General features: G+C 48.1%; 2 protein-coding genes across 2 annotated transcripts in view; one reads left to right on the top strand and one right to left on the bottom strand.

Moving 5' to 3' along the window:
* FANCI (FA complementation group I) overlaps window positions 1-20,255 on the top strand; it is a 23,618-nt gene extending 3,363 nt beyond the window's left edge. Inside the window, exons 8-37 of the mRNA XM_010717478.3 lie at window positions 544-629; window positions 819-951; window positions 1,186-1,278; window positions 1,742-1,878; window positions 2,684-2,864; window positions 3,286-3,373; window positions 3,941-4,071; window positions 4,728-4,798; window positions 5,712-5,826; window positions 6,186-6,308; window positions 7,395-7,463; window positions 8,662-8,763; window positions 9,580-9,756; window positions 9,853-9,974; window positions 10,369-10,533; window positions 11,033-11,212; window positions 11,958-12,121; window positions 12,515-12,591; window positions 13,044-13,160; window positions 13,967-14,018; window positions 14,593-14,720; window positions 14,856-14,924; window positions 15,039-15,126; window positions 15,429-15,613; window positions 16,194-16,250; window positions 16,330-16,389; window positions 16,748-16,834; window positions 17,506-17,601; window positions 18,500-18,625; window positions 19,322-20,255. Of these exons, the coding sequence (XP_010715780.1) occupies window positions 544-629; window positions 819-951; window positions 1,186-1,278; window positions 1,742-1,878; window positions 2,684-2,864; window positions 3,286-3,373; window positions 3,941-4,071; window positions 4,728-4,798; window positions 5,712-5,826; window positions 6,186-6,308; window positions 7,395-7,463; window positions 8,662-8,763; window positions 9,580-9,756; window positions 9,853-9,974; window positions 10,369-10,533; window positions 11,033-11,212; window positions 11,958-12,121; window positions 12,515-12,591; window positions 13,044-13,160; window positions 13,967-14,018; window positions 14,593-14,720; window positions 14,856-14,924; window positions 15,039-15,126; window positions 15,429-15,613; window positions 16,194-16,250; window positions 16,330-16,389; window positions 16,748-16,834; window positions 17,506-17,601; window positions 18,500-18,625; window positions 19,322-19,387 (3,345 nt within the window). The 3' untranslated portion in view covers window positions 19,388-20,255. The remainder of the gene's footprint in view (window positions 1-543; window positions 630-818; window positions 952-1,185; window positions 1,279-1,741; window positions 1,879-2,683; window positions 2,865-3,285; window positions 3,374-3,940; window positions 4,072-4,727; window positions 4,799-5,711; window positions 5,827-6,185; window positions 6,309-7,394; window positions 7,464-8,661; window positions 8,764-9,579; window positions 9,757-9,852; window positions 9,975-10,368; window positions 10,534-11,032; window positions 11,213-11,957; window positions 12,122-12,514; window positions 12,592-13,043; window positions 13,161-13,966; window positions 14,019-14,592; window positions 14,721-14,855; window positions 14,925-15,038; window positions 15,127-15,428; window positions 15,614-16,193; window positions 16,251-16,329; window positions 16,390-16,747; window positions 16,835-17,505; window positions 17,602-18,499; window positions 18,626-19,321) is intronic.
* The window catches only part of POLG (DNA polymerase gamma, catalytic subunit), a 21,796-nt gene continuing 12,891 nt past the window's right edge, over window positions 19,001-27,905 (bottom strand). The window contains exons 2-22 of the mRNA XM_019619284.2: window positions 27,641-27,821; window positions 27,155-27,322; window positions 26,482-26,628; window positions 26,228-26,307; window positions 25,913-26,095; window positions 25,706-25,845; window positions 25,511-25,634; window positions 25,218-25,442; window positions 25,004-25,121; window positions 24,848-24,916; window positions 24,601-24,720; window positions 24,317-24,477; window positions 24,157-24,210; window positions 23,971-24,088; window positions 23,733-23,868; window positions 23,412-23,658; window positions 23,211-23,333; window positions 22,838-23,009; window positions 22,371-22,579; window positions 20,907-21,067; window positions 19,001-19,829 (exon numbers count right to left, since the gene is read on the bottom strand). Of these exons, the coding sequence (XP_019474829.2) occupies window positions 19,768-19,829; window positions 20,907-21,067; window positions 22,371-22,579; window positions 22,838-23,009; window positions 23,211-23,333; window positions 23,412-23,658; window positions 23,733-23,868; window positions 23,971-24,088; window positions 24,157-24,210; window positions 24,317-24,477; window positions 24,601-24,720; window positions 24,848-24,916; window positions 25,004-25,121; window positions 25,218-25,442; window positions 25,511-25,634; window positions 25,706-25,845; window positions 25,913-26,095; window positions 26,228-26,307; window positions 26,482-26,628; window positions 27,155-27,322; window positions 27,641-27,821 (2,998 nt within the window). The 3' untranslated portion in view covers window positions 19,001-19,767. The remainder of the gene's footprint in view (window positions 19,830-20,906; window positions 21,068-22,370; window positions 22,580-22,837; window positions 23,010-23,210; window positions 23,334-23,411; window positions 23,659-23,732; window positions 23,869-23,970; window positions 24,089-24,156; window positions 24,211-24,316; window positions 24,478-24,600; window positions 24,721-24,847; window positions 24,917-25,003; window positions 25,122-25,217; window positions 25,443-25,510; window positions 25,635-25,705; window positions 25,846-25,912; window positions 26,096-26,227; window positions 26,308-26,481; window positions 26,629-27,154; window positions 27,323-27,640; window positions 27,822-27,905) is intronic.

Here is a 27,905-nt window from a genome sequence, read left to right as displayed (position 1 = left end):
GCAGTGTGACTCTCTTCTGGATTGTAGTTTGACTTGTACTAGAAATGTCTCACCTCCTGTGCTTGTCCAGCAGGCAGTGGCTGCCAGGTACCTACCTGCCCTTCATTGGTGTTCTGGCTCTTTTGCTTTATTTGTGACCAAGTACATGCCAAAGTACGTGATCGAAACAATGACAAATTATCTGTCTGTTACAGGATGTCTTTTGTATCCATTAGCCAAAATGTAATGACAGAAATAAGGTTAGGAGTTTGAAAGCCTTCCTAATTTATCAATTGGAAAGCATCTTTCACCAAGCAACAAACAAAAACACCTGAGATATTCAATTTCTTGCAACTCTTCAATAATTGAAATCAAAAGAAGTAGACAGACTGAACCAAGCAACTTCACCTAGAAGTGAGGTATACCAGAGCATTCCCCTGCCTCAGCGATTTATGAAGGGTGGCAGAGAATGCCAGGACGTTTGTAATTGATGTAAGAATAGAGTGTACCTCTCTGGGATCCTGCAGACCATGCAGTTGCTTAATATAATGTTCTATCTTACAGGGCAGTAAGAAAACTGTTTTAGAAGGAATCATCAGTTTTTTCAATCAGCTGGACAAGAGACAAAAGGAAGAACAGAGGGTTCCACAGTAAGTTCTTTGTCATTCCCTTTCTAGACTGCAAATATTCAAGTGGTAACCTTGTCCTCTCAGTATTCCTTGTACATGAGCTGTCAAATCTTAAGTACATACTTCTTGACACTGAAGAAATAATTTATGGCATTGGATGGCTTGGTGGTTTTCTTAAGTTTTTTGTTTGTTTTCTGATAAACCTTACAGATCAGCAGACCTTGAGGTAGCCACGCTGCCCCTAGACCAGCTCCGCCACGTGGAAGGTACTGTTATCCTCCACATTGTTTCTGCTATCAGCCTGGATCAGGACATTGGTGAGGAGCTAATCAAACATCTAAAGGTATGGCAAAGATTGAACAGGCACTGTTTTTGAAGGTGTTGAAGCAAGGCTTTTTTAATCAGTGCTGGTTGTCTTTAGAAGGGATTGAATCATGTTAGGATCATTTTATGATATTATGAAGTTAAGTGTAAAGATCTGTGTTCCTTTCTGTACCACAACAGCAGTGTGATATGAGCCTGGTAGCTTTCTTCAGCTTGTGAGGTCTTGCAGTTGAAGTAGCTTACTGTTTTCTAGACAGAGCAACAGAAGGACCCTGGTAAAGCCCTGTGTCCCTTCAGTGTGGCCCTTTTGCTTTCGATTGCGGTGAAACACAGACTGCAAGAGCAGGTATGTATGAGATAAATACTCAGGGAACTTCAGTGCCCTTTCTTGTAACAGAAAGGAAGAATGATTAAGTTATAGTCATGTCAGAATCAGGGTAAAAGTGGCTTCAGGATGCTCATGGGGAGGCAATTAGATTAGAGGTACATTATGGTTTACTTAACACTATAAAAGACCCTGGAGCAATATCAGAATTTTCCAGAATCATGCTTCCTGTGGGCTAGTGCTGTACTGTGGGAAGGGAAGCAATGCCTTCCTTTTCTAATGTTTTGGCTCTGTGGTAGCTACCCCAAAGTACATCTGGCAGCAAGTTACCCTCCTTGAGGCCCTTACTGAAGTTGGTGTATTTGTTCTGTGAAAGAAGTAGAGCTAAGACTTCTGGCAGATTAGTTTTACTGGAACATACCCAAGACTTTACAGATCCCATTTCAAAGATCATTTCCTCGCACTCTGTGATTTTATGTTCCAGATATTTGATTTCTTGAAAACATCAATCACAAGAAGCTGCAAGGACCTGCAGTTCCTACAGGCCTCCAAGTTTCTGCAGGATTTGTGTCCTCAGCAATATGATGTAACAGCTGTAATTCTGGAGGTGGTGAAAAATAGGTGAGTTGTTGCCACGTGCTGCAGAGTGTTCAGTGAACTTTGGAAGGGGGAGTGTTTCAGCCTTGCTGGAGTTCTCTGGGATCACAAAATCACTGCTGACCTGTTGCCAGCAGTGAACAGTGTTAAAATCCAAAGTTTCTATTACAGTTTTATACTGGTGAATTTAAACAAGCAAAAAGATAAATATCTAAATCTGCCCCTCCACCCCAAATCTTGGCATATGATGTTACAGAGGACTGAACTGATCAGAACCACGTCTGTTTCCTAGCAGGAAAGAAGATGAAGGTATGAGTCATACTGCTTGCTGTAGTTTGTGTTCTGATCAAGGCATGAGTGATGGTTTCACTCACTGTTTGCTTTCCCTATGTGGTTAGTCCTTTAAACATCCTGCAGGATAGCTCTGTGATCTGTCATCAGTTGTCCTTTAGTTTGATGTAAGGTATTCCTGTTCTGACTTGATGGCCAGACTCTGTAGAATCTATACCTTCAGACTGCAGCTCAGGGTCACTTTTGGGTGAGATCTGAGTGCAAACCATTCCCCATAAGAAGCAAACGTGTGGACTGGATCAGAAGTCTGATGGTTGGAGAACCAGGAATGCAAAACACGAGGGCTGAGCACCTGCCCCTCAGCTTGAAGACAACCATGAGTTTGAGAGGGTTGACATTTTCCCTGGTGCAAACAAGCATCTCTCAGAGCTGTTCTGGATCTGGATGACTGTGGAAGATTTTACTACAGACTGGTCTAATCTAAACGTTTCCTGTGACTAAGCTGCTTCTTTCCTGGTCTGTTTAATGTTTTCCTCAGTGCATTTGGCTGGGACCATGTTACTCAGGGACTGGTAGATCTCGGCTTCAGCCTAATGGAATCATATGAACCAAAAAAGTCCTTTGGAGGGAAAGCTGCTGAGACCAATTTGGGCCTTTCAAAAATGCCAGCGCAGCAGGCTTGCAAACTGGGAGCGAGTATCCTGCTGGAAACATTTAAGGTAGTGTATGGTTTGGAGAGCTGCTTTTCTGGGCAAGACTATTCTTATTTTCTCTTTGTAAATGGTATCAAACCCTTGCTTGAGGTATCCGTATGAGTTCTGTACAAACAATACAAGATTTAGTCTCTGTTTTGCCTTTGTCCAGCAGAAAGAGATCATCTTCATAATGACCCAGCCCTAATCTATTCCATCTGCTATGATACTTGTGTAATCCAAATTATACAAGGGAAACTGCATAGGAAGTAGAGAAATTTAGAGGCACAAAGAAAATGTGGTAGATGTGGGATTGAAACTAGAATCTTCACTGAAGGAGTACATTTGGATTTGGCTTTGCATTGCACTGGACAGCACCTGTGCTCTGATATACAGGAACACCTTAAGGTTACGTAGGTCTTGATTTTATTGTTCTTTCTCATTTCAGGTCCATGAGCCCATCAGAAGTGATATTCTTGAGCAAGTCCTGAACAGAGTCCTCACAAAAGCAGCATCTCCTGTCAGCCACTTCATAGGTAAAAGTAAAGGGAGAAATGTGTACAGCTCTGTTGACACTTCTGTATGTGACTTCTCGGAACCTCAGCTCCTACAGAAGTGACTTGAAGCCAAGACAATCAGTTGTTCCTTCTTTTTATTGAGATGTCAGCTGCCTCAAATCACCTTGCATTTGTCACAAGTGAAAAATAGGCTTCCAGGCAGTTGCCATGGAATAACTGACGCACAGAAATCGGTAGCCATCAGTTTCTAGCCTTACCTTCCTCGTCATCCTTGGATAGGTGCTTGGGAGTCCCTGGGGCTGCAGGGAAGCCTATGCTGAATCCTCTTCTCTTATACCTCAGTGCCCTCTGGTGGGGCGAGGCCCTGCAGCTGAGTTGTGAGTATGCTGTGCTTCATGCCTGCAGTAGAACTCAGCTTGTCGATGCTCATCCTGTTATACCCTATAGAAATATCTTGCTCTCTTCCCTAATAAAGACTTTTCTAGCCGCTTGACAGAAGCTGCTCCATTTATTTATTTATTTATTTATTTATTTATTTATTTATTTATTTATTTATTTATTTATTTATTTATTTATTTATTTCAGACTTGCTGTCCAATATTGTCGTGTCTGCTCCTCTTGTGCTTCAGAACTCATCCTCCAGAGTCACAGAGACCTTTGACAATTTGTCCTTTCTGCCCATTGACACAGTGCAAGGGCTCCTCCGGGCAGTACAGGTAAGGCTTTGCATTTCTTCATAAGCATCCTTGTTAGCTTAGTTCCAGTGATAGCTCTAGGCCACAATTATATGCATGATCTAATAATCCTTCTTGTAAAATAAGCCTTAATGCTCTGCTGTATGTTGTTCAGTGTGGCATAGAACTGTTCTTCAAGCTTGGGTTTGCATATGCCCTCTAGCAAAAAAAAAAAAATGTAAACCATATGGTGTGGTCTGGAATGGTGCTGGATCTGCTCTGTGCTGACCTTTCATCTGGAAGATGCCCAGATGCTACACTGTGGAAAACTCAGTATATAGTGTTCAGCTGAACAGCTTTAGCTGTCAGTGTTGATTTTTCTCTGTCGAGGCTCCATGTCGGTATTTCTCTTTACCTGAGCTGAGGTGTTGCCCTGGAGTTCAGCTTAGTCTGCTCTGGGGATGACAGTTCTTTCCCAAACCCTTGCCCTTTGTTCTCACTAGCCTGCCAAGGTATCCTGCTGCTACATCTCTCCAGGTTTAATTTTATGTTATTTTAAAATATTTTGGTTTCCCTGCTGTACTGACGACAGTATTAAAAATGAAGGGCCAGATGGACCTGAGGAAGATGAGCTCATAGGCCCCAAGGGTTTGGCACGCCATAGTGTTTTTCTCTCCAAAGCATGTGTTCCTTTCCAGCCCCTGCTCAAAGTCAGCATGTCAGTGAGGGACTCCCTGATACTTGTTCTCCAGAAGGCTATCTTTTCCAGGTAAGCTGGAGAGGGGATTCTTTGAAGGGATTTCTGCAACTCACTTGCATTTTTTGGAGCAGAAATACTTTGTGTGCTTTGGCTAAGTGTCTTCTTACTATATTCTTCCCATAACTTGATAGTGACATCTATCCCTTCAGCCTGGGACTGTAATACAGTCACAGCTGCACCCACTGAGACACCAATCCCAACCCCCGGATGAGTAGCGTTTGGAAATTCAGAAAGCTGTTGGGAACTCCAAATAGGAACGCAGAATTAAAACCAATTCTAATACTCTGCACAACTGAGTGCCTCCAGATGCCGCAGAGAGTTTAGACGGAGCCGCTGACTCAGAGGGAAGGTGGCATCTCAGCATTCTGATCTCTTACAAAACGGCAGAGAAACAGGCTTGTTGTCTTGGTAATGCTTTGAGCAATACGTCCTGCTGTCTTCATAATGCTGTGATCACAGACTGAGTTTTGTGGGGCGATGACTGTCTGATTATGAAAACAGAATTCATAATTGAGCGCTGTTATTTAAGGCAAGGAACTTGGTCTTTGGGAAAGATCTGGGATTTCAGTGAGCAAAGCAAAACACCAGCTTTTTGTAAGGAACCTTGCAGCTCTGGGAGATGCTCCCGTTTAGGTTTTCAAGGGGCGTTTAATGCTTGAGTCTCGATCTGGGGCTCCCCTTCAGTTTGAGCACTGTGAGGGTAGAAAAAGAAATGGAATGTTGTGATTGTAGAGCAAAGGAGTTCCCAGCAAACCAAACTCTTAACTGCTTGGGGCTGAGTTGCTCTCTTGGGGAGTGCCACTGGGCCCAATCACACTGTTTTTGTGAACGGTTTTTCATTACTGAGTTGTTCTTGTATTTCCTTTTGAACTTCTTGCTTCCTTTTTTCCTCATGTTTCTCTTTTCTTTCACTGACTCACAGGCAGCTTGATGCTCGTAAAGCTGCAGTTGCTGGTTTTTTGCTTCTGTTAAGAAATTTTAAGATTCTGGGCAGCTTGACTTCTTCCCAGTGCAGCCAGGCCATTGGTGCCACTCAGGTAAGTGCTGTTCTACAGCCTCCAGTGCAGACATGTGAAACAGTCTCCTTTCAGTACACAGTTTGAAACAACTCAGAGTGGTGTGTTTCCCCAGAATGGAGAGAGATCTTGGGAAAGGGTTAATCCTGAAAGCAGAGCTTTTGGAAATGCAATATGCAAATCGAAAGTAGTCATTATATCTTATAGTACCAGCGTTCTGTGGAGCATTCACACTGCTCTGTGGTGGTGATACAGAGCCTGGCAGCATGCTGAGGACTTTTTCAGTGATTGTTTAGAGGTCAGGCCCCTTATCACCTTGCTTCTGTTCTGTGATACTTGAGAACTGCAACCAGTATAATGTGGCTAATATTCCCTCTCAGGTCCAGGCAGATGTTCATGCCTGCTATAATTCTGCAGCTAATGAGGCCTTCTGCCTTGAAATCCTGGGCAGCCTGAGGCGATGTCTGAGCCAGCAAGCGGATGTCCGACTCATGTTATACGAGGTAAACATGGTTGTTCAGCCTCCTTTTAAACAGCTAGCAGCAGTTTTGTAGTCTGGTTCTACTGTAGTCCCAGGTAAATAACGATCACGTGGTTGTGGAAAGCCATGGATTATCTCAGTTATGTTCTTTGTGGGATACATGCTTATCCCAGGAACTATAACATTTCTTGCAGCCCTTCTGCTTCGTTTTATTTTGGACCGTTATAGGCCTTAAGACATGCCAGTATGTCTTCCTTGTCTGGTACATTGCTTAAGAGATAAATGTGTCACTGTCTCTCTTCCTGTGGTGTGGCCTAGGAAACTGGAAACGTGTTTGATGCTCAGTGGGGAGCAGTGTTATAGGTGCTGGCTAGAAACAGCGTTGCTGAATGTGAATGGACTCCAAATAAAGTCCTGACTGGAGAGTATGGAAAAACTTGCTTGAACTTTGATCAGGGATCTATCCTTTCTCCCCTCCTTTCATAGCTTTCTACTAATGCCCCTTAGATTCTAGATTCTTAGAAGGGCCTAATATAAAGAGTGATTTGTGGGTGCATGTCTTAGCTCCAGAGCTAACTGTGGGATACTAGTCTGAGGAAAGAAACACTGTTTAGACCAGAGAAATTTTGTTTCCTTCTTGGCTTGGTTGGACTGACTTTTTGTAAGCTGCAAGTTTTGAGTATGGCACAGGACTTGAATTTGCCTTATCCATCCACTGAGATTTTTCATTCGGAAGGATTTTTGCCTCCTGCAGTTTCCCCACTGACTTGTTTGGCCTTTGAAGCAGGATTTCACAGTTTGAAGTTGGATCTAGTGCTGGTGTTAAATAGCAGTGAAAGTCACTCTGGGCTCGATGCCACTGCTGCTAGGGAGATACAGCTTGTGAGAGAGCTCCTGCAAGGAAATTCACGCTCATTCTGATTCATACCTTCTTTCTGTGAAGCCTATGCTTTGCCAGGTATGGGGTTTTACACTGAGCACATTGTTTCTTGCTCATAGCTACTTGCAGTGCCAAAGGGTCGTTACTGTCTTGTGATGCAAACTTGTTATGCATATGGTTCATTTTCTTTCTCATGTAAGCCAAGTTGTCCTTCCTTCCTGTCTTCAGGGCTTTTATGATGTCCTACGCAGGAACTCCCAGCTGACCAGCTCTATTATGGAAACTCTTTTGTCCCAGGTAAGGTACTACCCTGTGACATGGCTGCAGAAACACTAAGAATTTCACAGAGACCACTATAGCAAGCATTTAGGTTAAATATTAGGAAAATAGTTCTGCCACACACTTGAAAGATGAGTAAATGCTGTGGTACTTATACAGGGAGCTGTTTGATTCCCTGCTGTTGGGAGTGCTGACTAGGTACGTGTCTAGAAACTGATGGAAGAGAAAGGATCTCTTGGAATCTTTTTCAAGCCTCGACGCTTCTTGCTGCATCTCAGAACCAGTACCTAGGGAAGTGCTTTATGTGCTCTTTGTTCCTTAGCAGTCCACAACAGTTAGACTCCCATACCTCCCCAGTTATTATTGTAATTATTGTCGCTGTCTTCCCATAGGGACAGAACCCAAATCCTTGTAGGATCTGGAAGGATTAACTCATCTACCAACAGCGTTGCTCATGGCAACGACACAATCACATTTTCTCAATCCATTGGACAGGCTGTGCTTTCTTTGCAACAAGTGATTTTCTTCACTTTAATCATCCAAAGTTCATGCTGACTAATTCTAACTTTCCCATGTCAGTATAGGGTCTGGGAAGGGAACAAGAACAGAGCCTAGGCAGCTTTGGGGTAGCAGAGGGCAGTTAATGGGAATTTGGTGCAAACATACTATATCATCATTATGTAAAACTTCCTCTATTTGATTCGAATCCTACATCAGTATACTTGGAGCATATCTCCTTCATGTGCTGAGCCAGATGGCCAGCATGATCCTCCACGGATTTGTTTTAGCTCCGAATGTAGCCTCCATCACTGCCTGCGTCCTTAGGCCAGGAGGCTGCATCATACCAGGGCCAAGCATTCAGTATGGGGGCTGGGCAGCAGGAACTGTTAATTTTCTTCACCGTATAAAGGATGGATAACACTGCAGGTGAAACAAGTGATGTTGCACGTTGAAACAGCACAAGTGATCAGATAGGTTTATTTCAGTGCAGTGACCTGGCCTTCTGGCTGAGAGGTACATGAGCACCTAAAGAAAGAATTTTAATTACTGATAGAGCAGATGATGTGGCCGAGTTACATATATGGTCCCATTATTGTGGTGCTAGTTTTCCCTTTGTAGGATTGAGCACAAAGATGATTGTGTTCTGTATTCAAACAACTCAAGAGGCTCAGTTACTAAGGAACTGGTTATTTTTATTCCTTGTTTTTTGTGTCAGATAAAGCAATACTACTTGCCCCAGCCAGACCTCCTGCCTCCACTGAAACTTGAGGGATGTATAATGGCTCAAGGAGATCAAATCTTTTTGCAAGAACCACTGGTAAGAGCTATATTGGGTGGCCACAATTGCAAGATCTTCTGTTTCATAGGAATTTAGTTGTGCTGCTACATGAGCTGAATATCTTGTGCTTCTTCATCCTCTTCTAGCTTGGAGCAATTCTTTTAATGACATAAAGCTGGGCATGTTACTCATCTGAGGCTATATATTAGAGCTCCACTATCAAAGTGGTTTGGGGTACCTATGTGAAAAATGCACTGATGCCATAGTTTTGTTATCCTCTGTTGAGCTCACCCTGTTACTTCTCCTCTTTGAACATAATTCCACATGAAATAATTGTGCACTGTATGTAGTGGAGGGAAGAGTCTGACCTCGATCTTGCTCTTTTGATAATGTTGCAATGAGATCTCAATTCACAGGATTTCCAAGGAAACAAAATCCAATTCACTCTTTTGTTTTTCCTTAAGGAGGCTTCCATGCAGTGCTCCAGTAGCACGTGCAGAGAAGGGAGCATGCACTTCATCTAGAGTGAGGGCCCTTTTGGAAATTCCCTTTCCGTCTCCTTCAGCAGTTAGGCTGGCTGGGTTGCAGGGGCAGTGGAATATAAACCTGTGCATCCTGTTTAGGCCAGCTCCTGCAGACAGCGTTGTCTGAAGCTAGAAACAGGTAGCTGTGTGTAGGATTACAGAAAGCTTCTTTTGGGAATGAAGCATATTCTCAAAACTGACGTGAACCTTTGAAGGCACCTATGGCTCTTTACATCCCTGTGGCAGTCTGGCCCGTGAGTCGAACAGCCTGTCCTCATCTGCCAGTGACCTCTGTTTAGAAGGCTGAATGTGACTTGGCTGCTTCCTTCAGGCCCATCTGCTCTGCTGCATCCAGCACTGTTTAGCCTGGTATAAGAGCACTGTACATCTATGCAAAGGAGGTGAAGACGAGGAGGAGGAGGATGTGGGATTTGAGCAACGCTTTGAAGAGATGCTAGAATCTGTCACACGACGGATGATCAAGAGTGAGCTGGAAGACTTTGAACTGGTAAATCAGATTTTCAGTTTGACTCAGTGGAAGAAGACACTGAGTTCTCATCAGGTTTTGAAAAGATTTTGTTCACTTATTTCCTTCGCCTCTTAGGATAAATCAGCAGATTTTTCTCCATCTTCTGGTGTTGGTGTAAAGAATAACATCTATGCCATCCAGGTGATGGGAATTTGCGAGGTCTTGATTGAGTACAATTTCAACACGGGGAATTTCAGGTAAAACATCTAATCTTACCCTCTAGCACTAGAAGTGCTTCTGTGCTGTGCTGTGACTTGCTTTTCAGAGTGCAAGACACAGGTTCCTAGCAAGCTATAACAGTCCCAAAACAGAGTTAGAAAGATGCTTTCTGAATGTACATGCCTTGTGACACAGACACGGACAAAACCTTGGCAGCGTCTTTCCTTTGAATGCCATGTGCTGTGGGAGATGTGAGAGATCATTTTGTAGAAGGGCAGGTCAAGGAGGAATGGATGGGGGAGGTCGGGAGGTGTCGTGTCATGGTTTTATCATTTAAAAAAGTGTCAGTGTGTAGTTTAGCAACTGCAACTTCAAATTAGAAACTCAAAGACTGGAGTTTCTCTACTAATGCTTTTTACTACTTTACTGCAGTAAGAACAGATTTGAAGATGTCCTAGGCCTGTTTACATGCTACAGCAAACTCTCCGAAATCTTGAAGGAGAAAACTGGAAAGAACAAATCTGCCTTGGGCAACAAAATTGCACGGAGCTTCCTCTCTATGGGTTTTGTGTCTACGCTGCTCACAGCTCTGTTCAGGTGAGAGGAACTGTCACAGCTGCAGTAGCTTTAAGGCCTACTCATGAGCTGCTTTCGTGGTGTCTGCATGCTGACTGGTCTTCTGCACTGTATACGCAGTACAGACGTTTTAATTTCTGTACAATGCATGCCTGATAACATCATGTATTGTGTGAGCAACATCATAGTCCAGGCTGTGAAACTCATGGTCCTGACAAAGCTTTCCCAGACCTTGCTTATGACTTGTAATAGTTTGGAGAGTTTCTGTTCTTCCAGTGGTGGGGCATTTTTACCAGTGTTTGAGCTCCAGTCTTCTACAAAACAGGGCCAGATATCAATTTGAACCATGCCTGTTAGTGTATCTGGAAGTGCTGGTGAGCTCTGTCCTCAAAGGGTTGTTCTTGTAGTGCGTTGCAGTGATTTGAACTCTGGCGTGAAGAGATGAAGTGCTGATAAGCCATCGATCGGTGTGCTTTTTCAGTGCATCCTCAATTCCCTCACAGTGCTCTTGATTGTTCAGGGACAATGCCCAAAGCCACGAGGAGAGCCTGGCAGTTCTGCGCTGCAGCACGGAGTTCTTGCGCTATGCTGTCAGCGTGGCACTACAGAAGGTGCAGCAGCTGGAGGAGACGGGACAGACTGACGGCCCGGATGGACAAAACCCTGAGAAGGTGTTTCAGAACCTCTGCAAAATCACACGGTGAGTCACTGTGGAACATGAAGATATCAGCCCTAAAAAGTAGCAATGCATTCGGGGGATCAGAAACGATTTTTGTTGCAGTCATTAGGACCATATGCAAGGTGCATGTTTGCATGATTGGACATGGAAATAGAACAAGATCACCTACGCAGTGGAGAGCTAACGAGAAGAAAGGAGAAGGAACAAAAAAGGGAAGAAGCATACATAGTGGAGCAGGAAAAAGATGTTTACCTGCAAATAAAAGTGTCTACTTTGAACCAACCAATTTTACTTTCTTCAAAGCTGTTCACTTTGCTTTGCCTGACTTTACCTTTCTGATTTTATTTATATAGAGCTGTATAGAAACTGCTGACATTTCACAAATTCAAACTGCCAAGAGATGAGCTCTTTTTGTCACTGACAGATTTGATGCCAGTGGTCAGTGTCTGGGTAGTCTCTGAGATAGAAAGAAAGCTGTGAAAGAAATGAGTCCATAAAGATGGAGTTGAAATGGAATTGGAAGTTCCCTTTGGCATGTGGGAAGGATTAAATTATTTAGCTGTGCAGGAAGAAAGCAATAGATATTTTGCTCACATCAAACCCCATTCTTCTTACAAGCAAATCTCTTTTCCCTCTTCTTTCTTAAAGGAAAAAGAACTTCCAATTAGTTATATTAAAAATATGAACCTAAGAGTAGTGTGTGTGATTAGCCCTCTTTCTTGCTCTTGTACTGTGCATCGTGACTTTGACTCCTCCCATCCTGCAGGGTTCTTCTTTGGAGGTACACTTCAATTCCCACTGCTGTTGAAGAGTCAGGGAAGAAGAAAGGCAAAAGCATCTCCCTGCTGTGCTTGGAAGGCTTGCTGCGGATCTTCAACACCATGCAGCAGCTGTACACTGCTAGGATCCCCCAGTTTCTACAGGCCCTGGGTAGGCATGTGGTATCATTCTGTTCTGGTCCCTAGCCTTTGTGTTCTAGCCCATGCGTGTTCTTTATCCATAAATAGTTAGAGGGGTCCAGTCTTTGTCCCTCAGTAGCAAGAAGGGCTTAGCAGCCATGCATTTTCATCCCAGAAGCTAGTTCCAGAGATATGTTTACCTGTTCTTTGTCAACAGAGAGGATAGTTGGACTCAGATGTAGGCCAACTGTAGCCCTCTTCTATTCAAGATTTGCCTCTAACATGTTTTTGTGCTCACTAAGGTTTTGCAGTGTGTATTCCTTCCCTAGCTGTGAGCAGTTGCAGTTCTTCCCAGTTTTGGAAATCAATCCTGTGTTCTGCTCTTGGCATTTAGCTCTTTTCTGCACCTCTCTGTCTCTGCCAGATATTACTGATGGTGACGCAGAAGAAGCGGATATTAATGTCACAGAGAAAGCTGCCTTCCAGATCCGACAGTTTCAGGTAAGTACCACTGTGTGTTGCAAATGTTCCAAAGCACTGGTAATTCTGGCAGCAAATGCTGTTAGTTCTCTATTTCTTGACCACAGAATAAAGTGTGCAGAGGCAGCTCTGATGCTCTGACTCACTGGCTGTTCAGAAAAGTTTTTGATCCTTAGGGAAAGCTTATTTGGGGCAGTGTGCAGAGCAGGATTGAAATGTACGTGTAGCTAGAGAGCTGTAGGGTCCCGTAGTGCTGCATAAAACATACTTGACTGAATTGCACGTGGTCCTCTGTGTAAGCACTCATAACAAAGAACAGCACGTGCTCTTTAGAAGAGTCCTCTTTTTTTAATATTCTGTCATTCTTGAATGTTTCCAATTCCTTTATTTGCTGAAGCTTCTGGCTGTTTGCATCTTAATATGGCTCTGCAAGAAGCATATTTAAGGACTCTGTCCCTCCTTTCCATGATCAGAGGTCTCTGGTGAACCAGCTCAGTAGCTCTGAAGACGACTTCAACTCCAAGGAAACACAGTTACTCATCACAATTCTCTCCACTTTGTCCAAACTCCTGGATCCAGGCTCTCAGCAGGTAATTCACAGCCTTCTCAGGGTGTGGGGATGTGTGTAGTAACCAGAAGTGTGGAAAGGGCATTAGCAGATGGGATTGATATCTGAGAGCTTTGACGTGTGTGTGTGTGTGTGTATGTGTGTGTTCTGCCTTCTCTTGCAGACTAGACCATGTTAAAATTACAGTTTTGATAAGTTGTCAAGCATTATCTTGTCAAATGCCTGCAAGAACAGTGAAGAACAAGTTGCCTTCCCACACCCCCCCCTGCATATTCTGATGTTACTTTTGGGCATCTGGAGTCTGAACCATTTGTTCTCCTGAGCAGGGACTCCTAGTAGAGCCTGGATGTGGTGTTGTTTCCACACGGGAATAAAGCCAAAATAGGCCAGCAGATCTGTGACCAGTCCAAATACAGCTCTTCAGAAAGGACTGGCTCAGTGCCTAGCTCATTCCATGCAGGAGGAATTTGCGAAAGTAAAGACTAAAGGTGCCCCAGTTTTACAGACTAGAGACTGCACTAAAAGTGTGCCAGAAGTCTGGTGTCATCACTTAACTTAGATTAAATGGAGCTGTTACTCCGTCCAAGGGAACATGTAGCATTGCTGTGTACTGGATCTCAGCTTTTCAATTGTTTGTAGGTTAAGTGTTCTTTGCAAACCTAACAGAGTATGGCTGAACGCTTGTCTGCCTGAAGGGGACTCTGCAGGTCTGTCTTTGCTGTGTGTGATTCATTATTATGAATGATTGGGTTTGTTCTATTTTGTTTTTGATTAATTCTGTGCTTTGAATTCAGTTTCAAAGCCATATCTTTTTCTCCCCTTATACAGTTCCTTCAATTCCTTACTTGGACAGTCAAAATTTGCAAAGAAAATGCTTTAGGTATGTAAGCTCTGAGGGGTATGTTCAGATGTGATGTGTCACAAGTGATAGTGAACTCTTGAATGCTCTGCTGTTACGTCTGTCCTGTTCTCACCTGTTTGTTGCAGATACATTCAGGTACATTCAGATCCCATTTGGTGGCAGATTGCCATGACTGCAGTTATTAGCATGGCTATTAGGAAAGAAACTCCATCTCTATAAATATTAACAAAAGAGAGGCCACTTGGCTTTTTACTCTTGTTATTCAGATCTCTTGCTCAATTTTGTATTTATATACTGCAAAAACATTATTCTTGATGTATCTTTTTCATACTATTATTGCCTCTGGTCACCATTTTGCTATGAGCTGGGGGCTCTAGTGTGCTGTATTCCCCCTTGTAATATTATATGCAATGCCCATTGTTGTAACTAAAGGATTTTGATTAGAATTTTCATCTACCATGTATCACTTCTGGGAGCGTAGACTGTTAAACCCATACTGAATCTGAAGCTTTACTTCACTGGGTGTCTGATGTTCCTGAATAGCTAAGGAATTCATCTAGTAGCACCCTGTTTTGTTTTCTCTTCCCCACAGAGGATCTCTCTTGCTGTAAGGGTTTGCTGACTTTGCTTTTCAGTCTCCATGTTCTGTACAAGAGTCCTGTCAGTCTGCTGCGTGAACTTGCACAAGATATCCATGCTTGCCTGGGAGACATAGATCAGGTAAGATGCAGAGTCCACAGCAGCTTAACTTGCATCACTTAGTGCTGTCACAGCAGAATTGATTTCATCTCTGGAGCAAAATGTGTGACAGCAGCTGACGTTTTGCTCACCAGAATTTTTCTCTCCCTCCACCAGGATGTAGAAATAGAGAGTCGGTCCCATTTTGCCATAGTGAACGTGAAGACTGCAGCCCCTACTGTCTGTGTGAGTCAAAACTGTGTATGAAACAAGCAGCTACTCCTGTACAAGTGGCTTATAGATTCCTGTTGTGCCAAACTCCTCCAACAACTTGTTTTCTTACTGCTGTTTCTGTTTCAGCTACTGGTTCTGGGGCAGGCAGATAAGGTCCTTGAAGAGGTGGATTGGCTTATCAAGAGGCTTACCATTCTGGGATCAGACACATCAGGTAACAGAAGCAGCCCACTCTTATTGTTACACCTTTGTCAAAGGCAGGTAAAGATAACGAGCAAAACGATATTTTGGGATTTTAGGGTGGTGTCATTTGAGGGTAGGTTAAGCTCTCCCTTGAACTAGTTCCACGTCAACAGTGTAAGGCAGTGAGTTGTCACAGAACTCCTCCAGTGACTATTTTCCCTGTGCCATGCTGTTGCTATGCACACCTGACAAAAGATGGTCTTTTGTGTCTCCCACCTGCGTAACTGAGCTCATTAGACGTACATTCATGTGGTATTCATCTCTTTCTTCTAGAAGACTCGACTCAGGCATCAAACCAAACCCAGGCTCTGGAGAAAGGTGTGATTCTGCAGCTGGGAACTCTGCTGACAGTTTTTCATGAGCTGGTGCAGACAGCACTTCCTGCAGGGAGCTGTGTAGACTCACTGCTGAGAAGCCTCAGCAAGACATACACAATCCTCACCTCCCTCATCAAACATGTGAGTGAAGCTCTGCTGGCAGTGCAATGGCTGGGATCTAATAACTTTTTCCACATCTGCTACAGCAAGCTCACAGTGACCCCTGGCAGCAGCTACACTTAGGACTGGGCTGCTGATCTCTTGTATAAGATGAGTCTTTTTTCTGCTGCCTTTCATGTGCTCATTTTCGTGACCTTTCTACAGTAGCAGCAGCTATACCAGAGGAGATAAAGAAAAGCTTTTCTCAAGCTGACTTTGGCTGTGCTTGGCTTTGAGTGGTTCCAGTACCTCTTTTAGATTCTTCAGTGTGCAACTATGTGCCACAATGAACAGTGTCAGCAGTGTTCTCATGGCACTCAGCAGTCCTGCCCTTTCCACTCATTCCCAACCAAGGCTTGAAGCATTGGTCGTGGGGCAGTGGGACAGGAGATCAGGACACGGGAGCCAATCCCTCTGAACATGGGGGTCTCCTCATGCTTTCTTAGCACTCTTAATTGGTCGGTGGTCACTGTGTGAGCTGCTTTGAGCCCTTGCCTGGAAACACAGGTTACAGGATGGGAACAGTGCATCTAGAAGAGACTCACTCCTGTTTTCTTTGCAGTACATCCAAGCTTGCCGCAGCACCTCAAACACGGTTCCGGGGAGGCTAGAAAAGCTGGTGAGTGTGAGCAAATCACTGCAGGAATGGCTCATTGCCTTGAGCTGGGAGTAATCCCAGCCTCTCTGCTTCTTTGCAGGTGAAGCTCTCAGGTTCCCATTTGACCCCACAGTGTTACTCATTCATTACTTATGTACAGGTAAGACATAAATTAACCGTGGCAAAATCATACTTAAGTCTATCTGATGCTGAGTGGTGAATCAGGTGCAGTGCATGGGCACCTTTTAAGATTACTAATCTTCTTGACATGACTATAGCTTAAGATATCTCAGTACCATTGGGACCAAGCATGTTGATTTCTGTTAGACCAGGGGAACTCTTTTTTTTTTTTTTCTCCCTTCTTTTTTTCTTGCTTTTTTTTTAATCCCACTCCCTTTTGTTCATGTGGGTTTTCTGGATGAAGTTCATGTATTAGCTGGCCAGAGCAAAGACTTCTGTGGCTTTACTTAGCTGGTCTTTCTTTCCTGCTTACCCTATCTTTTGGTTTCCTTCTTCAGAACATCCATAGTGAGAGCTTAAGCTTTGCAGAAGAGAAGAAAAAGAAGAAGAAAGAAGATGAAACTGCTGCAGTCTCCACAGTCATGGTGAGATTGACTAAAGTCTATTAGGACATGGGCTAGGCTTGAAATCTTGAGATCCATACCTCAAGGCTCATTTTATCTGGTGGCTTCTTAGACATCACCAGTGACAGATTGGCATTTGGGCCTCTAAGTAAAAATCTCATTTTTTCAACCTGAACTTCAGGGAAAAGTTTCAGAACAATGGAACAAATAAAAAGCTTTACTAAACTCAAGTAAAAGCTCACAGGGATGAAACAAAGGTGTAAAGTCTGATTTGTTTGTATCACCTGGTTGTTTTATATTTGGAGTAAGCTATGAAATGACAGCTCATCACCTGTCAAACATAGGCTTGGAGGGCCTTTGCAGAGGCAGGTTTTTCTCGGGCTGTCAGACATATCAGGGCTGTGGAATGTATAACTACAATACTTGGAAGAGCCTTGCTGCAGAACCATTCTGGGAGGCCTTTTAAACCCAGTAACAAACTAGGCTGGCAAGGCTCAGTGGGGCAGGCTAGGAATGACTGGGGTTTCTGTGTTATGCTACACCATCATTGGATTGTGGGGAAATCTAAGCTGCTGATACAAATGTAGGTGCTGCATTGTGCCATAGCTGATACTTGTTGCTGATGACTGTACAAGGGAATTTTAAGGCTGTTCACTTCAAATCTGGCTCTTGCCCTCTTTTCCACGTTTCAGGCTAAGGTGCTTCGGGAGACCAAGCCAATCCCAAACCTGATTTTTGCTATAGAGCAATATGAGAAGTTCCTTATCCATCTTTCTAAGAAATCAAAGGTAATATAAAGCAGAGGTCTTCTGTGATCTGAACTCGGTGGAATGGTATTGTCATGGCATGGTGGAGAGCTACTGCCATTTCACCTTGAAAAAACAAGATCAGATTGCTGCTCAGATTAGGAAAATGTAGGGGCCTTACGTCTCTTTCAGCCTTTGCCTCTCACCCACCACTACCAGATTGCTGCTATCAGGGTGACAGCAGGTGGCATTGGTAGTACTGAGTGAGCATAAATTTAAGCTCCTAATTCCAGCTTTGCTCTCTCCAGCACAGCTCTTAAATGGGAGAGAGATGTACATTCATAGCTGTACCATGAGGTATTATATGAGTCAGAATCTAGCTGGCAAGCATTTGGCTCTTGTAAAGAGAATGGGCTACTGCATTTCATAGGGATAGGTGCTTTTTTCACCTACTTCTTGCTTCATTCTTACATCATTATTGTGATGACTTTGTCCTAGTGCAGTGCAGAGGACCAGACAGAATAGGAAATTAAGGTTATAAAATGGCTTAGGTTGTAGGGGACTTTGAAGATCATGTAGTTCCAATCCCCTGCCAGGGGCAGGATTGCCACCACCCAATCAGGCTGACCAGGGCCCCAACCTGGCTTTGAATGTCTCCAAAGATGGGGTCTCCACAGCTGGTTTCTCTCTGAGAAACCCAGTTCCAGTGCCTCACCATCCTGAGTAAAAATTCTTCCTAACATCTAACCTCAGTCTCCCCGCTTTTAGCTTAAAGCTATTTCCCCTTGTTCTATCACTACTGGACTGTGTAAAAAAAGTCATTCCTCCCACTGCCCGTAAGCTCCCTTTCAAGCACTGAAAGGCTGCAATAAGGTCTCTTCTCCAAGCTCTTTTCTTATGCCATGATGCTCTGCCCCCGGTTTCCCTTTGGTTGCTGCAGGTGAACTTGATGCAATACATGAAGCTCAGCACCTCCCGGGACTTCCGCATCAACGCGTCCCTGCTAGACAGCGTGCTGCAAGAGCACAACACAGAGGATGCTGAAAATGAACCAGACAACAACCAGGTGAGAACTTATTTACATACTGTTACTGACGGGTTTCCCCTCTTGTGCTGCCAGGTATGTGTGTCTGCTATTTAGCTAAACGTAATTTTAAGAAATTATTAATCCTTTAATGCTAAGCTGACAGGAGTGAGTGAACAGGACTGAAGTCCCCTATGGTCCAGCCCTTCACCTTTAATGATCTTTATGTCTATGTACCAGTTGCCTCTGTCTCTGGTCTTAGAGGACTGAGACTGTTTAAGGCCCTGCTGTTTGTGTCAGCAAGCAGAGGTCTGTCACCATTACCTCTGAGGACCAACTGGCTGGTTCCTTTAGCAGCCAGTGCTGGAGAAGGCAGCACAACCTGTGCTGGACAAAAAACAAATAGCTTTTCTTTGCTGATTGTCCAAGTGTTTATTGGTGCTTCTGTCCATATTTCCCTGAGTGTAATCACCAAGCTGAAATCCAGCACTGCACAAACACTCCCTGTCTTGTGTCATTCGTAACCTGGGCTCTGAGTTGCAGCATGAATGAATGGGGTGCCTGGGGAAAGTTTCAGGGGGTCAGAGGAGTCCCAGATTTCAGGTCATTTTTGCTCAGGAGAAGACAGTGCTAAATCCTGTTCTGTACATCTAGTTTCTTGAAGTAAGTGTTCACTGGACTACTCACACCCACACACACATTCACACTCAGTACTCTTAACTCTCTATTTCTCTCCAGTCCAGCACAGCAGAGCAGCCAGATGAAAACCAGGAACCCCAAAAGAAAAGAAGGCGAAAAAAATAAAAAGTGGTTGCAGCTGCTGCCACCTCCTACAGTTTCTGTGCTGTGGCAGCTTCACCTTGGTCTTGGTCTGCATGTACAGAGATAACTGATGGTCTTTCCTGCCAAATACTCAAGACTTCTTTCTTCATCCCCACGGATGTGCAAGCAGTTACTCTGTCAGGTATCTCAGGTTTTAAAGCTGGCTGCTGCCCGTTCAAAGATGCGTGTTCTGCCATTCAAATGTGCTGCTATGAAAATCTTCCCCAGGAACATCCTTTTCTTACCCAGAGAAGGAAGTGGCGCAACCAGGATCAGTCCCTGCCATGTTTGTGCTTCTGAAAGGACAGCCAGGCTCCTGGGTGCTCTCTGGACAACTTGCACATTCTGACACTCTCACGTTATCACTTCTTCTCCAGTGACCCTTTAGTTATTTCAATTATCTGATATATATCCAGTGCTTCTCCTGGAAGACAATGGGACAATCAGTTCCTTGTGTTCTACAGTATACTTAGACTGTACAGCTTCAGAGTAAGAGAGTAACAGCCACTCTTTGCTTTTGGTACAGAGCATGTAGCAACTATGGGGCAAGAAGCCTTAAATTTATTCAAACTTCTGTTTTGTGCAGTGCTGGGAGTGCAAAAAACAGCACCAGGAGGAAGCTGGAAACGAGGACTGTTCTCCCTTGAAGCTTGCTGCTGTGCATAGCTCCTGAGGAGACAGGTGACAGCTTCCTCTGGAGAGCCAGCAGCATGGGCTGCGTTACGCTTCTGCTGACCCTGATGCATTGCACTTGTTTAATTTGCTTTGTTATTGACCCAACAGGTATTTTTTCCACAGGCACGCTTTGCCTGTAAAACTCTTAATAAAGGCTGCCTAAGGGTGAAGTGTCTGATGTTGTTCAGCGAGGTTCTTAACCGCCAAAACATTGCTGTGTATTGACAAGGTGCTATTTAAAGCAGCTCCCAGCCAACAATTAAACGTTCGTTTGCAGCAGTTAGAAGGTTATGCTGAGTGCAGATAGGAACAAATGTAAGCCTTGAGAGTGGGGGGGGAGAACACAGCAGTGCTAAGGCTGAAACCTGCAGCGGGGGCAGCTCCGTGAACACAGCTGTGCAGAGCTGAGGGGGGAGGAGGAAAAGCACCGAAGGCTGGGAATGGCTGGGCCTGGAGGGCAAGACATACGAGCCTATAGAGGCACCTCATTTCAGAGAAAACAAACAATTCAATCTTGGGCTGTATTTAAAAGACTACAGGAAGGCTCATCTCTAGTCTGAGCGACACAAAGCCAACTTGTGTGGGGTGACAGAGCCAGGCCCTGATTTCTTTAGCAGAAATATTTGGCAGCAGCACAATCTGTTCAAGCAGGGAGAAAGGAGAGAACAGAGAAGTGGTGCCCTGCAGTGCTGTGAGGCTGCTGAGGCAGGGCAGGCTATGGGGGTTGCGAGGTACCTCCAGTGGTGGATGAGCCCTTGGGGAACAGCTCCACTCCCATCAGAGGAGGGGCTCGCTGTTACAGGGGATGCAAACGGCCACTGCTCACCTCGAGGAATGCCGTATTTCTTCTCCATGCCAGTTGGATTTGATGGAGTCACACAGTTCATGGTCACCTCCTTCCTTAAGCACCGGTCAATGTCCACAGCGCTGAAGAAAGCCACGGACTGCGGCAGATCCTGGAGCCCCAGCTTGTAGGCAAACATGCACCTGGAAGCACAAGAGACCAAGCGGGGCAGTGCCACACATCACACTCAGCTCTGTCACACCTGACCTGCAGCACGCGAGATGTCACATGCCTGCAGGGAACAACCAAAACGTCACATCACAGCCCGAGGGAGCAGGACCCCAAAGGCAGCACCCCATTGGAAAGCAAACCAGAGGGAGTGCCTTAGACTGAAGACTCCTTGCCCCGACCTTTCTTTCACTGCAACCACCGATCGTTTTCTGCCAGGAGAGAACCGTGCGCCCTTTTTTTTGGAAGGAAGAAACCAGCTACTGCTTAAAAGTTACAGCAAACTTCTCTCACGCTCAGCCAGTCCTCCCATTCCTGCACGCAGGGGCTTTGATCAGCCGCAGGTTGGGCTGGAACAAAGGCAGCTTCACAAAACATTGGGCAGCCGCTGGTGCAGATTACTTTGCACCCATGTCAATCAACGGCTGGAAGACAAAGTGCTTTGTAACTACTGGGTAGCGGGAAGGTCAAGGATTGCCAAAGTGGATGTGGGAGGAACAGAGTAACAGTACGTTCAGCCTCCTGGAAAGAAAGGACCAACCCAGCCCTTCACTTCTGGCTAATCCTCCCACGCAGAGCAGATGTTGGATTTTCCCAGCAGGAAGCCCTGTGCCTGCAATAGCTGGTATAAAGACACAAACATCAGGGCGTCTTCTCCTGCTGCGCACGCTGCCTGGGCACAGAAAGGCTGTTTGCTGTATCCTTACCTCAGCCCGCAAAAAAATAGCTCTGCTTTGGCCAACTTCTGTATAAACCAAATACCATAAAGCACTGGGAAGGGGATTTCACAAAGCTGCCTGAGCTGGAGCCAGAGCAAAAGGATCCCCGGGGGTGTGAGGGCAGGAGGGCTCCAGGCTGAGCTTAACCCAGCATGCATGGGCCAGGAAGGCAGCAGGGCTGCTGCTACAGGGGCACAGAGCTGTGCCTCTCACTGCCGGCCCCAAAAGCAGGGAGAGAAGAGGGGAAGCCAGCCTGATTCCCAACAGCCCATTAAAACATGTGGCAGCTGCTGCCACATGATGGCCATGTACGCAGGAGGAGATGCGCTCACAGCCCCTCCGCAGCAAGGATGGAGCTGCTGACGTGCACCTCTTGCCGACAGATTATCCCTGGAAGCCAAAGCTCCACGCACAGCCATCAGAGCCACAAATGAAGGAGCTGCACTCCAGAGCTGCCACGCCTCCTCCAAGCAGAGAAAACCTGCCCTGTGTCACCCTGCCCACCCTCCCTTTGCCATCACGCCGTCTCACCCAGGAGACGCCCATCCCCACTTCTCACCGTGTGAGCAGGTTGGTGATCTGCAGGGCCAGTGCTGCCCGGTAGCGGTCCTGCTCCTGCACCAGGTAGCGCACCTCGTCGTGGATGCTGATGCAGAAGCGCCCGTTTATGTCGTACTCCTCAAAGAGCCACTTCATGGAGACCAGCATGAGATGCAGGTAGTCAACAGCTGAGCTCTGCACCACCCAATTCACCCTGCTGGTTAGAAACTGGGGAAGGAAACACAGAGAAATGCTAGGAGAGTGTCCAAGGAGTATTCCTGTTACAAGGGAGGGGGCTGGTGAAGCAGTGTTGCTGGGTTTCCTTGGTGGTACACAAAGAAAATGAGCACAGGACCCAACACCAATGGGTTCCGTCTGCAGCTCCATGTGCCTGCATGGTTCCTCACCCCGAGAAAGGCAGGATTTGAGGTTGCTATTTCAGACAAGCAGTGCGAGGAGTTCAGCACCACAGAACCACATTCTCACCTCCCCTTTGGCCACTGAAGGCTCCAGAGCCCTGCTAATATGGCAGCCCAGCACCGGGGTCTGAGGCGAGGCAGACAGGGCGATGCTCTCCAGCTTGTTGAACATTTCGGACTCGGTGCCTCCAGCCCACATTCGGTGAGCCACCACGTCCCACTTCTTCTTCCTTCGGGACCTATGAGAGCAGAGGGAAGGTTTGCTGAAAGTGTGGGACAAGTCCTAAACACCCCCTTTGGGGCTGGGGCAGTCAGACGATCCCTGCAGCATTCTGCTGGGAGAGACTGGAGGAGCCCCCAGACCAAACTGGGGTGCATCTAGGAGTGGGGCTGCAGGGGAAGCCGTGCCACAAGCACCCATTGGGGTCAGAACATCTCACTTTCTCGTGGCTTCTCTTTGGATCTTCTGCACATCCTGGGCCGACACCGTACCATCTTCTGCTCTATCCACAGCCAGCTCCAGCTCCTTCACCAGCCACTCGCCCTCCTCGCTGAGATGAAACCTGGAGGAGAACGACACCCGGCTCAGGGTAACACGTGCCCAGGAGGCAGCCAGGACTCACCCCAGAGGCAGCACCCACCTCCGGATGCCCTTCGTGACAGCATACATCTGCTGTGCCTTCTCACGTGCCTGCTGCTGTGTCAGCCGGTGGTTGAACTGCATCAGCAGCCGCTCAGCGAAGGGCTGCCCGGCCCCGTAGATGCGCCCATAGTTGAAGACCTTGGCGTGCTCCCGGCTGATGCCCACCGTGGCGGCCGTCTTGCTATGCAGGTCGGTCCCGTCGCTCTTCTTCCCTTGCAGGGTCATCCAGCCGAAGGCCGTGCACCCTGCGGCGGGGAGGAAGGGGTCAAACACCGCACAGGGATGAGGCTGCGGTGCTCAAAGACACAGCCTTGCTCACCATGCATGCCGGCAAAGTGAGCCTCGCCCAGGACCGCCGCTATCCACAGCTCCTGGGAGTCCACATCTGCGCCCACCAGAGAGTAGCCAGGAGGCACCTGGACCATGGCCTTCAGCTCGCTGCCCACACGGTCAGCCTGCAGGACACGGTGCCCGGCTCAGCACACCCCACGTGCCACACCACACCCCACGGCCCAAGCCCCGCTGCCCGGCCCCCGACGGCCTGCACGTAGCCCTACCCGGGCGTTGCTGGCTGTCAGCCACGTGGGCTCCACGGCCCGACGGGTGATGGTGCCCGCGGTCACCACCTGCGGCAGGATGGCCCCGTAGTCCTCCTCCTCGCTGTAGGCCGGGTGCCTGTTGCATGGGCACAGGGTGAGCACGGGCCCTAAGGGCTCCCCCAGCCCGGCCGTCTCGCTCTGTACCTGGTCACCACGCGGGGCAGCTCCCCCTTCTTCAGCCACACGACCACCTGGGAACTGAGGGACGTTGTGTGAGGGATACACAACACCAGAGCACGCTGTCTGCGCAGCCCCCAGGGGACAACGCAGCCCCAACCACAGGGATTCAAGGCACCAGGCTGACCTGACCCGTTTGTGAGCGTTCCTCCAGAAGGACACCATCTTGTTGATCTCCAGGGCTCTGGTCCCATGGGTGCGGCCCACAGCAGCCCGCAGCGTGCCGTCCTCCATGCGGGGCAGGAAGTCCTTGGCGAAGGGGCTCCCCACGTTGTTCTCATTGCCGTCCTTCAGCAGCAAGGAGATGCCAGGGCTCAACACAACGCAGCCCCACACAGCCTCCGACCTCAACTGGGAACACTTCTGCCACCCACCCCGTGGGACGAGGGAGCAGGGATAGCTCCCACTTGCCTTGTGGGGCAGCTTGAAGAACCAGCATCCAGGGACATTGACATCATTGTAGGGACCGTTGCCGTGGTGGAACGTGGGCTGGCTGCTCTCCTCCATCAGCTCTGGCAGCCCGTCCTCATCCTGCAAGTGGCAGCATGAGGCGATGCCAGGCACGGTGTCCCTGTGCTCTGCTGGGAACCCCCAGCACAGAGGGATCACAGAAACGGGATCAGATTCACCACCGCATCCCGCAGGGAACTCTGCTTACCTGCATCTGGCTCTGCTCTGCCCTGCCCGGCCGCTCCACGTCCAGCTCCAGCTGGCTCAGCTCCTCCACCTGCGGCACAGAGCGGGGCAGCTCAAATAACCATCCCCAGCCTTGATTATGGGGTATTTCCTCATCCCAAACTCCGCAGCCACGCACCTTCTGCCACATGCTGCTGCCCTCCAGCACCATCAGCTCATCCTCCACGCCGACCTCTTCTGGGTGCTGCTCCTGGCCCCTCTGCAGGCAGTGCTGCCGATACAGTTGCTCGATCGCCCTGCCAGGGCACAGAGCACGACCAAATGCTGCAGCTGAGCCCATTACAGAGCTCTGCGTCCCAGCCATGGAATCTCCATGCCCCGCGCTCCCTCACCTGTGCGGGCAGACAGGCCCCTCCGGCTCTGCGGAGGCTGCAGGCAGGTTGTCCTGCCGCCCTGGCACCAGGTAGCCCCAGCCGTGCTTCTCCGAGTAGTGCAGGGGGAAGCCATCCCAGGCCAGGCGCATCAGCTTTGGGGTCACTCGCATCTGCAGGCTGATGAGGCTGGGCCCCGGCACCCAGCCCTCCTCCTCCAGGCGCAGGCACAACTTGCGGTACCAGCTGTGGGGCACGGCCGTGGGTCAGGGAGCAAGGAGCAGGCACTGAGTGCCCTGCTGTCCTCAACTCACCCCGGGTGGCCTGGGAGGTGCTGCAGCCTCTTGGGCTGCAGTGTGACCGTCTCCTTCAGGCGCTCCAGGCAGGTGTGGCTCTCAGAGGCTTTCAGTTCCTCCTCCTCGCTGGGGGGACCGGGGTCTGACAGCACAGGGGGCTGAGCATCCCTCCAGCCCAACGCCCTGCAAACTGCAGCATCCCTCCATGCTCACCTTCCTGCCACTCCTGAGCAGAGCCCGTCTCTGAGGTTTCGCTGTTTATTTTCTGATCCTTCTTCCTCTTTGGGGGTTTCTTCTGTTTAAACTCCTGCGTGTCCCATTCCAGATCCCAGAGCCAGGGGTCTTCCTTGTACCTGTGGGCATACCGTTGCTCTCCTCCTGCAACCAGTGCTCAGCCTGGTCCCATGCCTTCCCCCGTACCTGTCCTCGTGCAGCAGCTGGCAGGCATCGTTGGCCAGGTTCATCAAGGACTTTTTCATCTCCTTCTGGAGCTCCTCGTAGGTGCCCTGAGCATCATCCAGGTACCTCCTCCAGTTGCTGTTGACCGGCAGGTAGGACACCCCCATCTCCAGCATCCCAGCAAACGTCACGGGGTGAGGGCACCTGAAGCCCAAAGCCAGGGATTGGGAATTGGGCACCTCCTGAAGGGGAGCTGCCCTCCAAGCACCAGCCTACACTCAATGTGAGCGTGCCTTGCGTTCATGACTTCACCCAGCCCCCTCCAGTCCCTCTCACCTCTCCATGAAGAGTGGCAGCTGCTCCTGGAACACCTCATGGGTGGCCCGGACATCACTGGCACAGTACGACATCAGCTCCTGGGAACACAGCGTGATGTCACCAGCACTGGGAGAAGCCACAGAGCCCAGCACAGCTCTCCCCATATACATAAATCCTTTGCAATAAGTACCAGCCATGCACCAAAGGGAAAAAAAAACACCAACAAAAGCTGTTTCCTGCCCCATTGCCATCCAAAGCACCACTGCCCATACCTGGAAGTTATTCCTGACATCAGCCATGGTCCCCTTAACAAACAGCTCTCGTGCCTCCTTCTGCAGCGGTTCCCCTCCCACATACAGCGCATGTACATCTGCCAGGTTGTTGATGCTGCTGACGTGCACCCAGTCCCACGAAGAGACCTGCAGCAGGCAGACAGTGGAGGCAGAGCCCAGCCCCACAGCCAAGGGAGCAGCGCGTAAAGGATTAAAGGATGATAATTCCACGCCATCCTATTCCATCCCATCCCATTCCATCCTACTCTGTCCCACTTTGTTCTATCATATTCCATTCCACCTCATCCCATTCCACTGCATCCCATCCAATTCCACCCCATTCCAACGTGCTCCTTTCTATTCCACCTATTCCATCCCATTCTCTTCCATTCCATCGCATCCTATCCTACTCCTTTCCATTCTATCCTTTTCCATCCCACTCCACTCCATTCCATTCTATCTTATTCCATTTCTTCTCACTCTATTTCACCTCATTCTGACCCATCCCATTCCATTCTATCCTATTCCATTTAGATCCCTTTCATCCCATCCCCTTCCATTCCATCCTATTCTATCTTATCCCATCCCCTGCCCACTTTCTGTGGGGAGCAATTCATGCAGCAGAGCCACTCCTGAGCTGCAGGGAGCAGCTGGGGCTCAGCTTCATACTCACCGCCGGGCCCTCAGCTTTGCTGCGTGTTTTCTTCATGTGCTGCCTGACCTGCTGCAGCCCCTTCCTCTTGCCATGCTTGGCAGCCATCCAGAGGCTGCGCTGGAAGCCCGTCAGCCCCGAGATGGCCATGTGCATGCTCATGGTGTCCAGGAAACGCACCCGGGAGCCCTGCAGGGAGACAGCAGTCGTAACACAGGATGTGCTGAGGGAGAAATGCGCTGGACACAGGCTGCCCTGAGCTGCGGGTGCCCCAGGCCAGGTCGGATGGGACCCTGAGCAGCCTGAGCTGGTAGGAACACCCAGCCCACGGCAGGAGAGTGGGCTTGAAGGTCCCTTCCAACCCACCCCATTTTATTACTCCGTGACGCAGGCAGTGAGCCTCAGCACGAAGCATCGCCGTGCATCTCACCCGGCGCCTGCTTCTGCACAGCCCCGAGCAACGCACACCAGCAAAGCAGCCGAAGCGGCACGGCCTCGTGCACTCACCTGGACGAGGTACTGCTCCCTGATGAAGGCGCGGTCGAAAGCCACGTTGTGCCCCACCACCACCCTCTCGCCGCCCTCCTGCTGCCTGCCGGTCCCTTCCAGGGGCACGAGGTCGTGCAGCGCCAGGCGGGGGCCCCACGAGTAGCGCTGCTCCAGCAGGCGCCGGCTGCACCACGAGTACCTGCGGCACGGGCACGCGGTCAGCGCCCCGCACCGCACCGGGGGCGGCGGGAGGGAGGGGGGAAAGCGCGGCTCGCTCACCACG

This window comes from Meleagris gallopavo, chromosome 12, assembly GCF_000146605.3.
Source record: "Meleagris gallopavo isolate NT-WF06-2002-E0010 breed Aviagen turkey brand Nicholas breeding stock chromosome 12, Turkey_5.1, whole genome shotgun sequence".
NCBI lineage: Eukaryota > Metazoa > Chordata > Aves > Galliformes > Phasianidae > Meleagris > Meleagris gallopavo.
The sequence above is the reverse complement of the archived record's forward strand: the minus strand, read 5'-3'. Positions and strand labels throughout refer to the sequence as shown.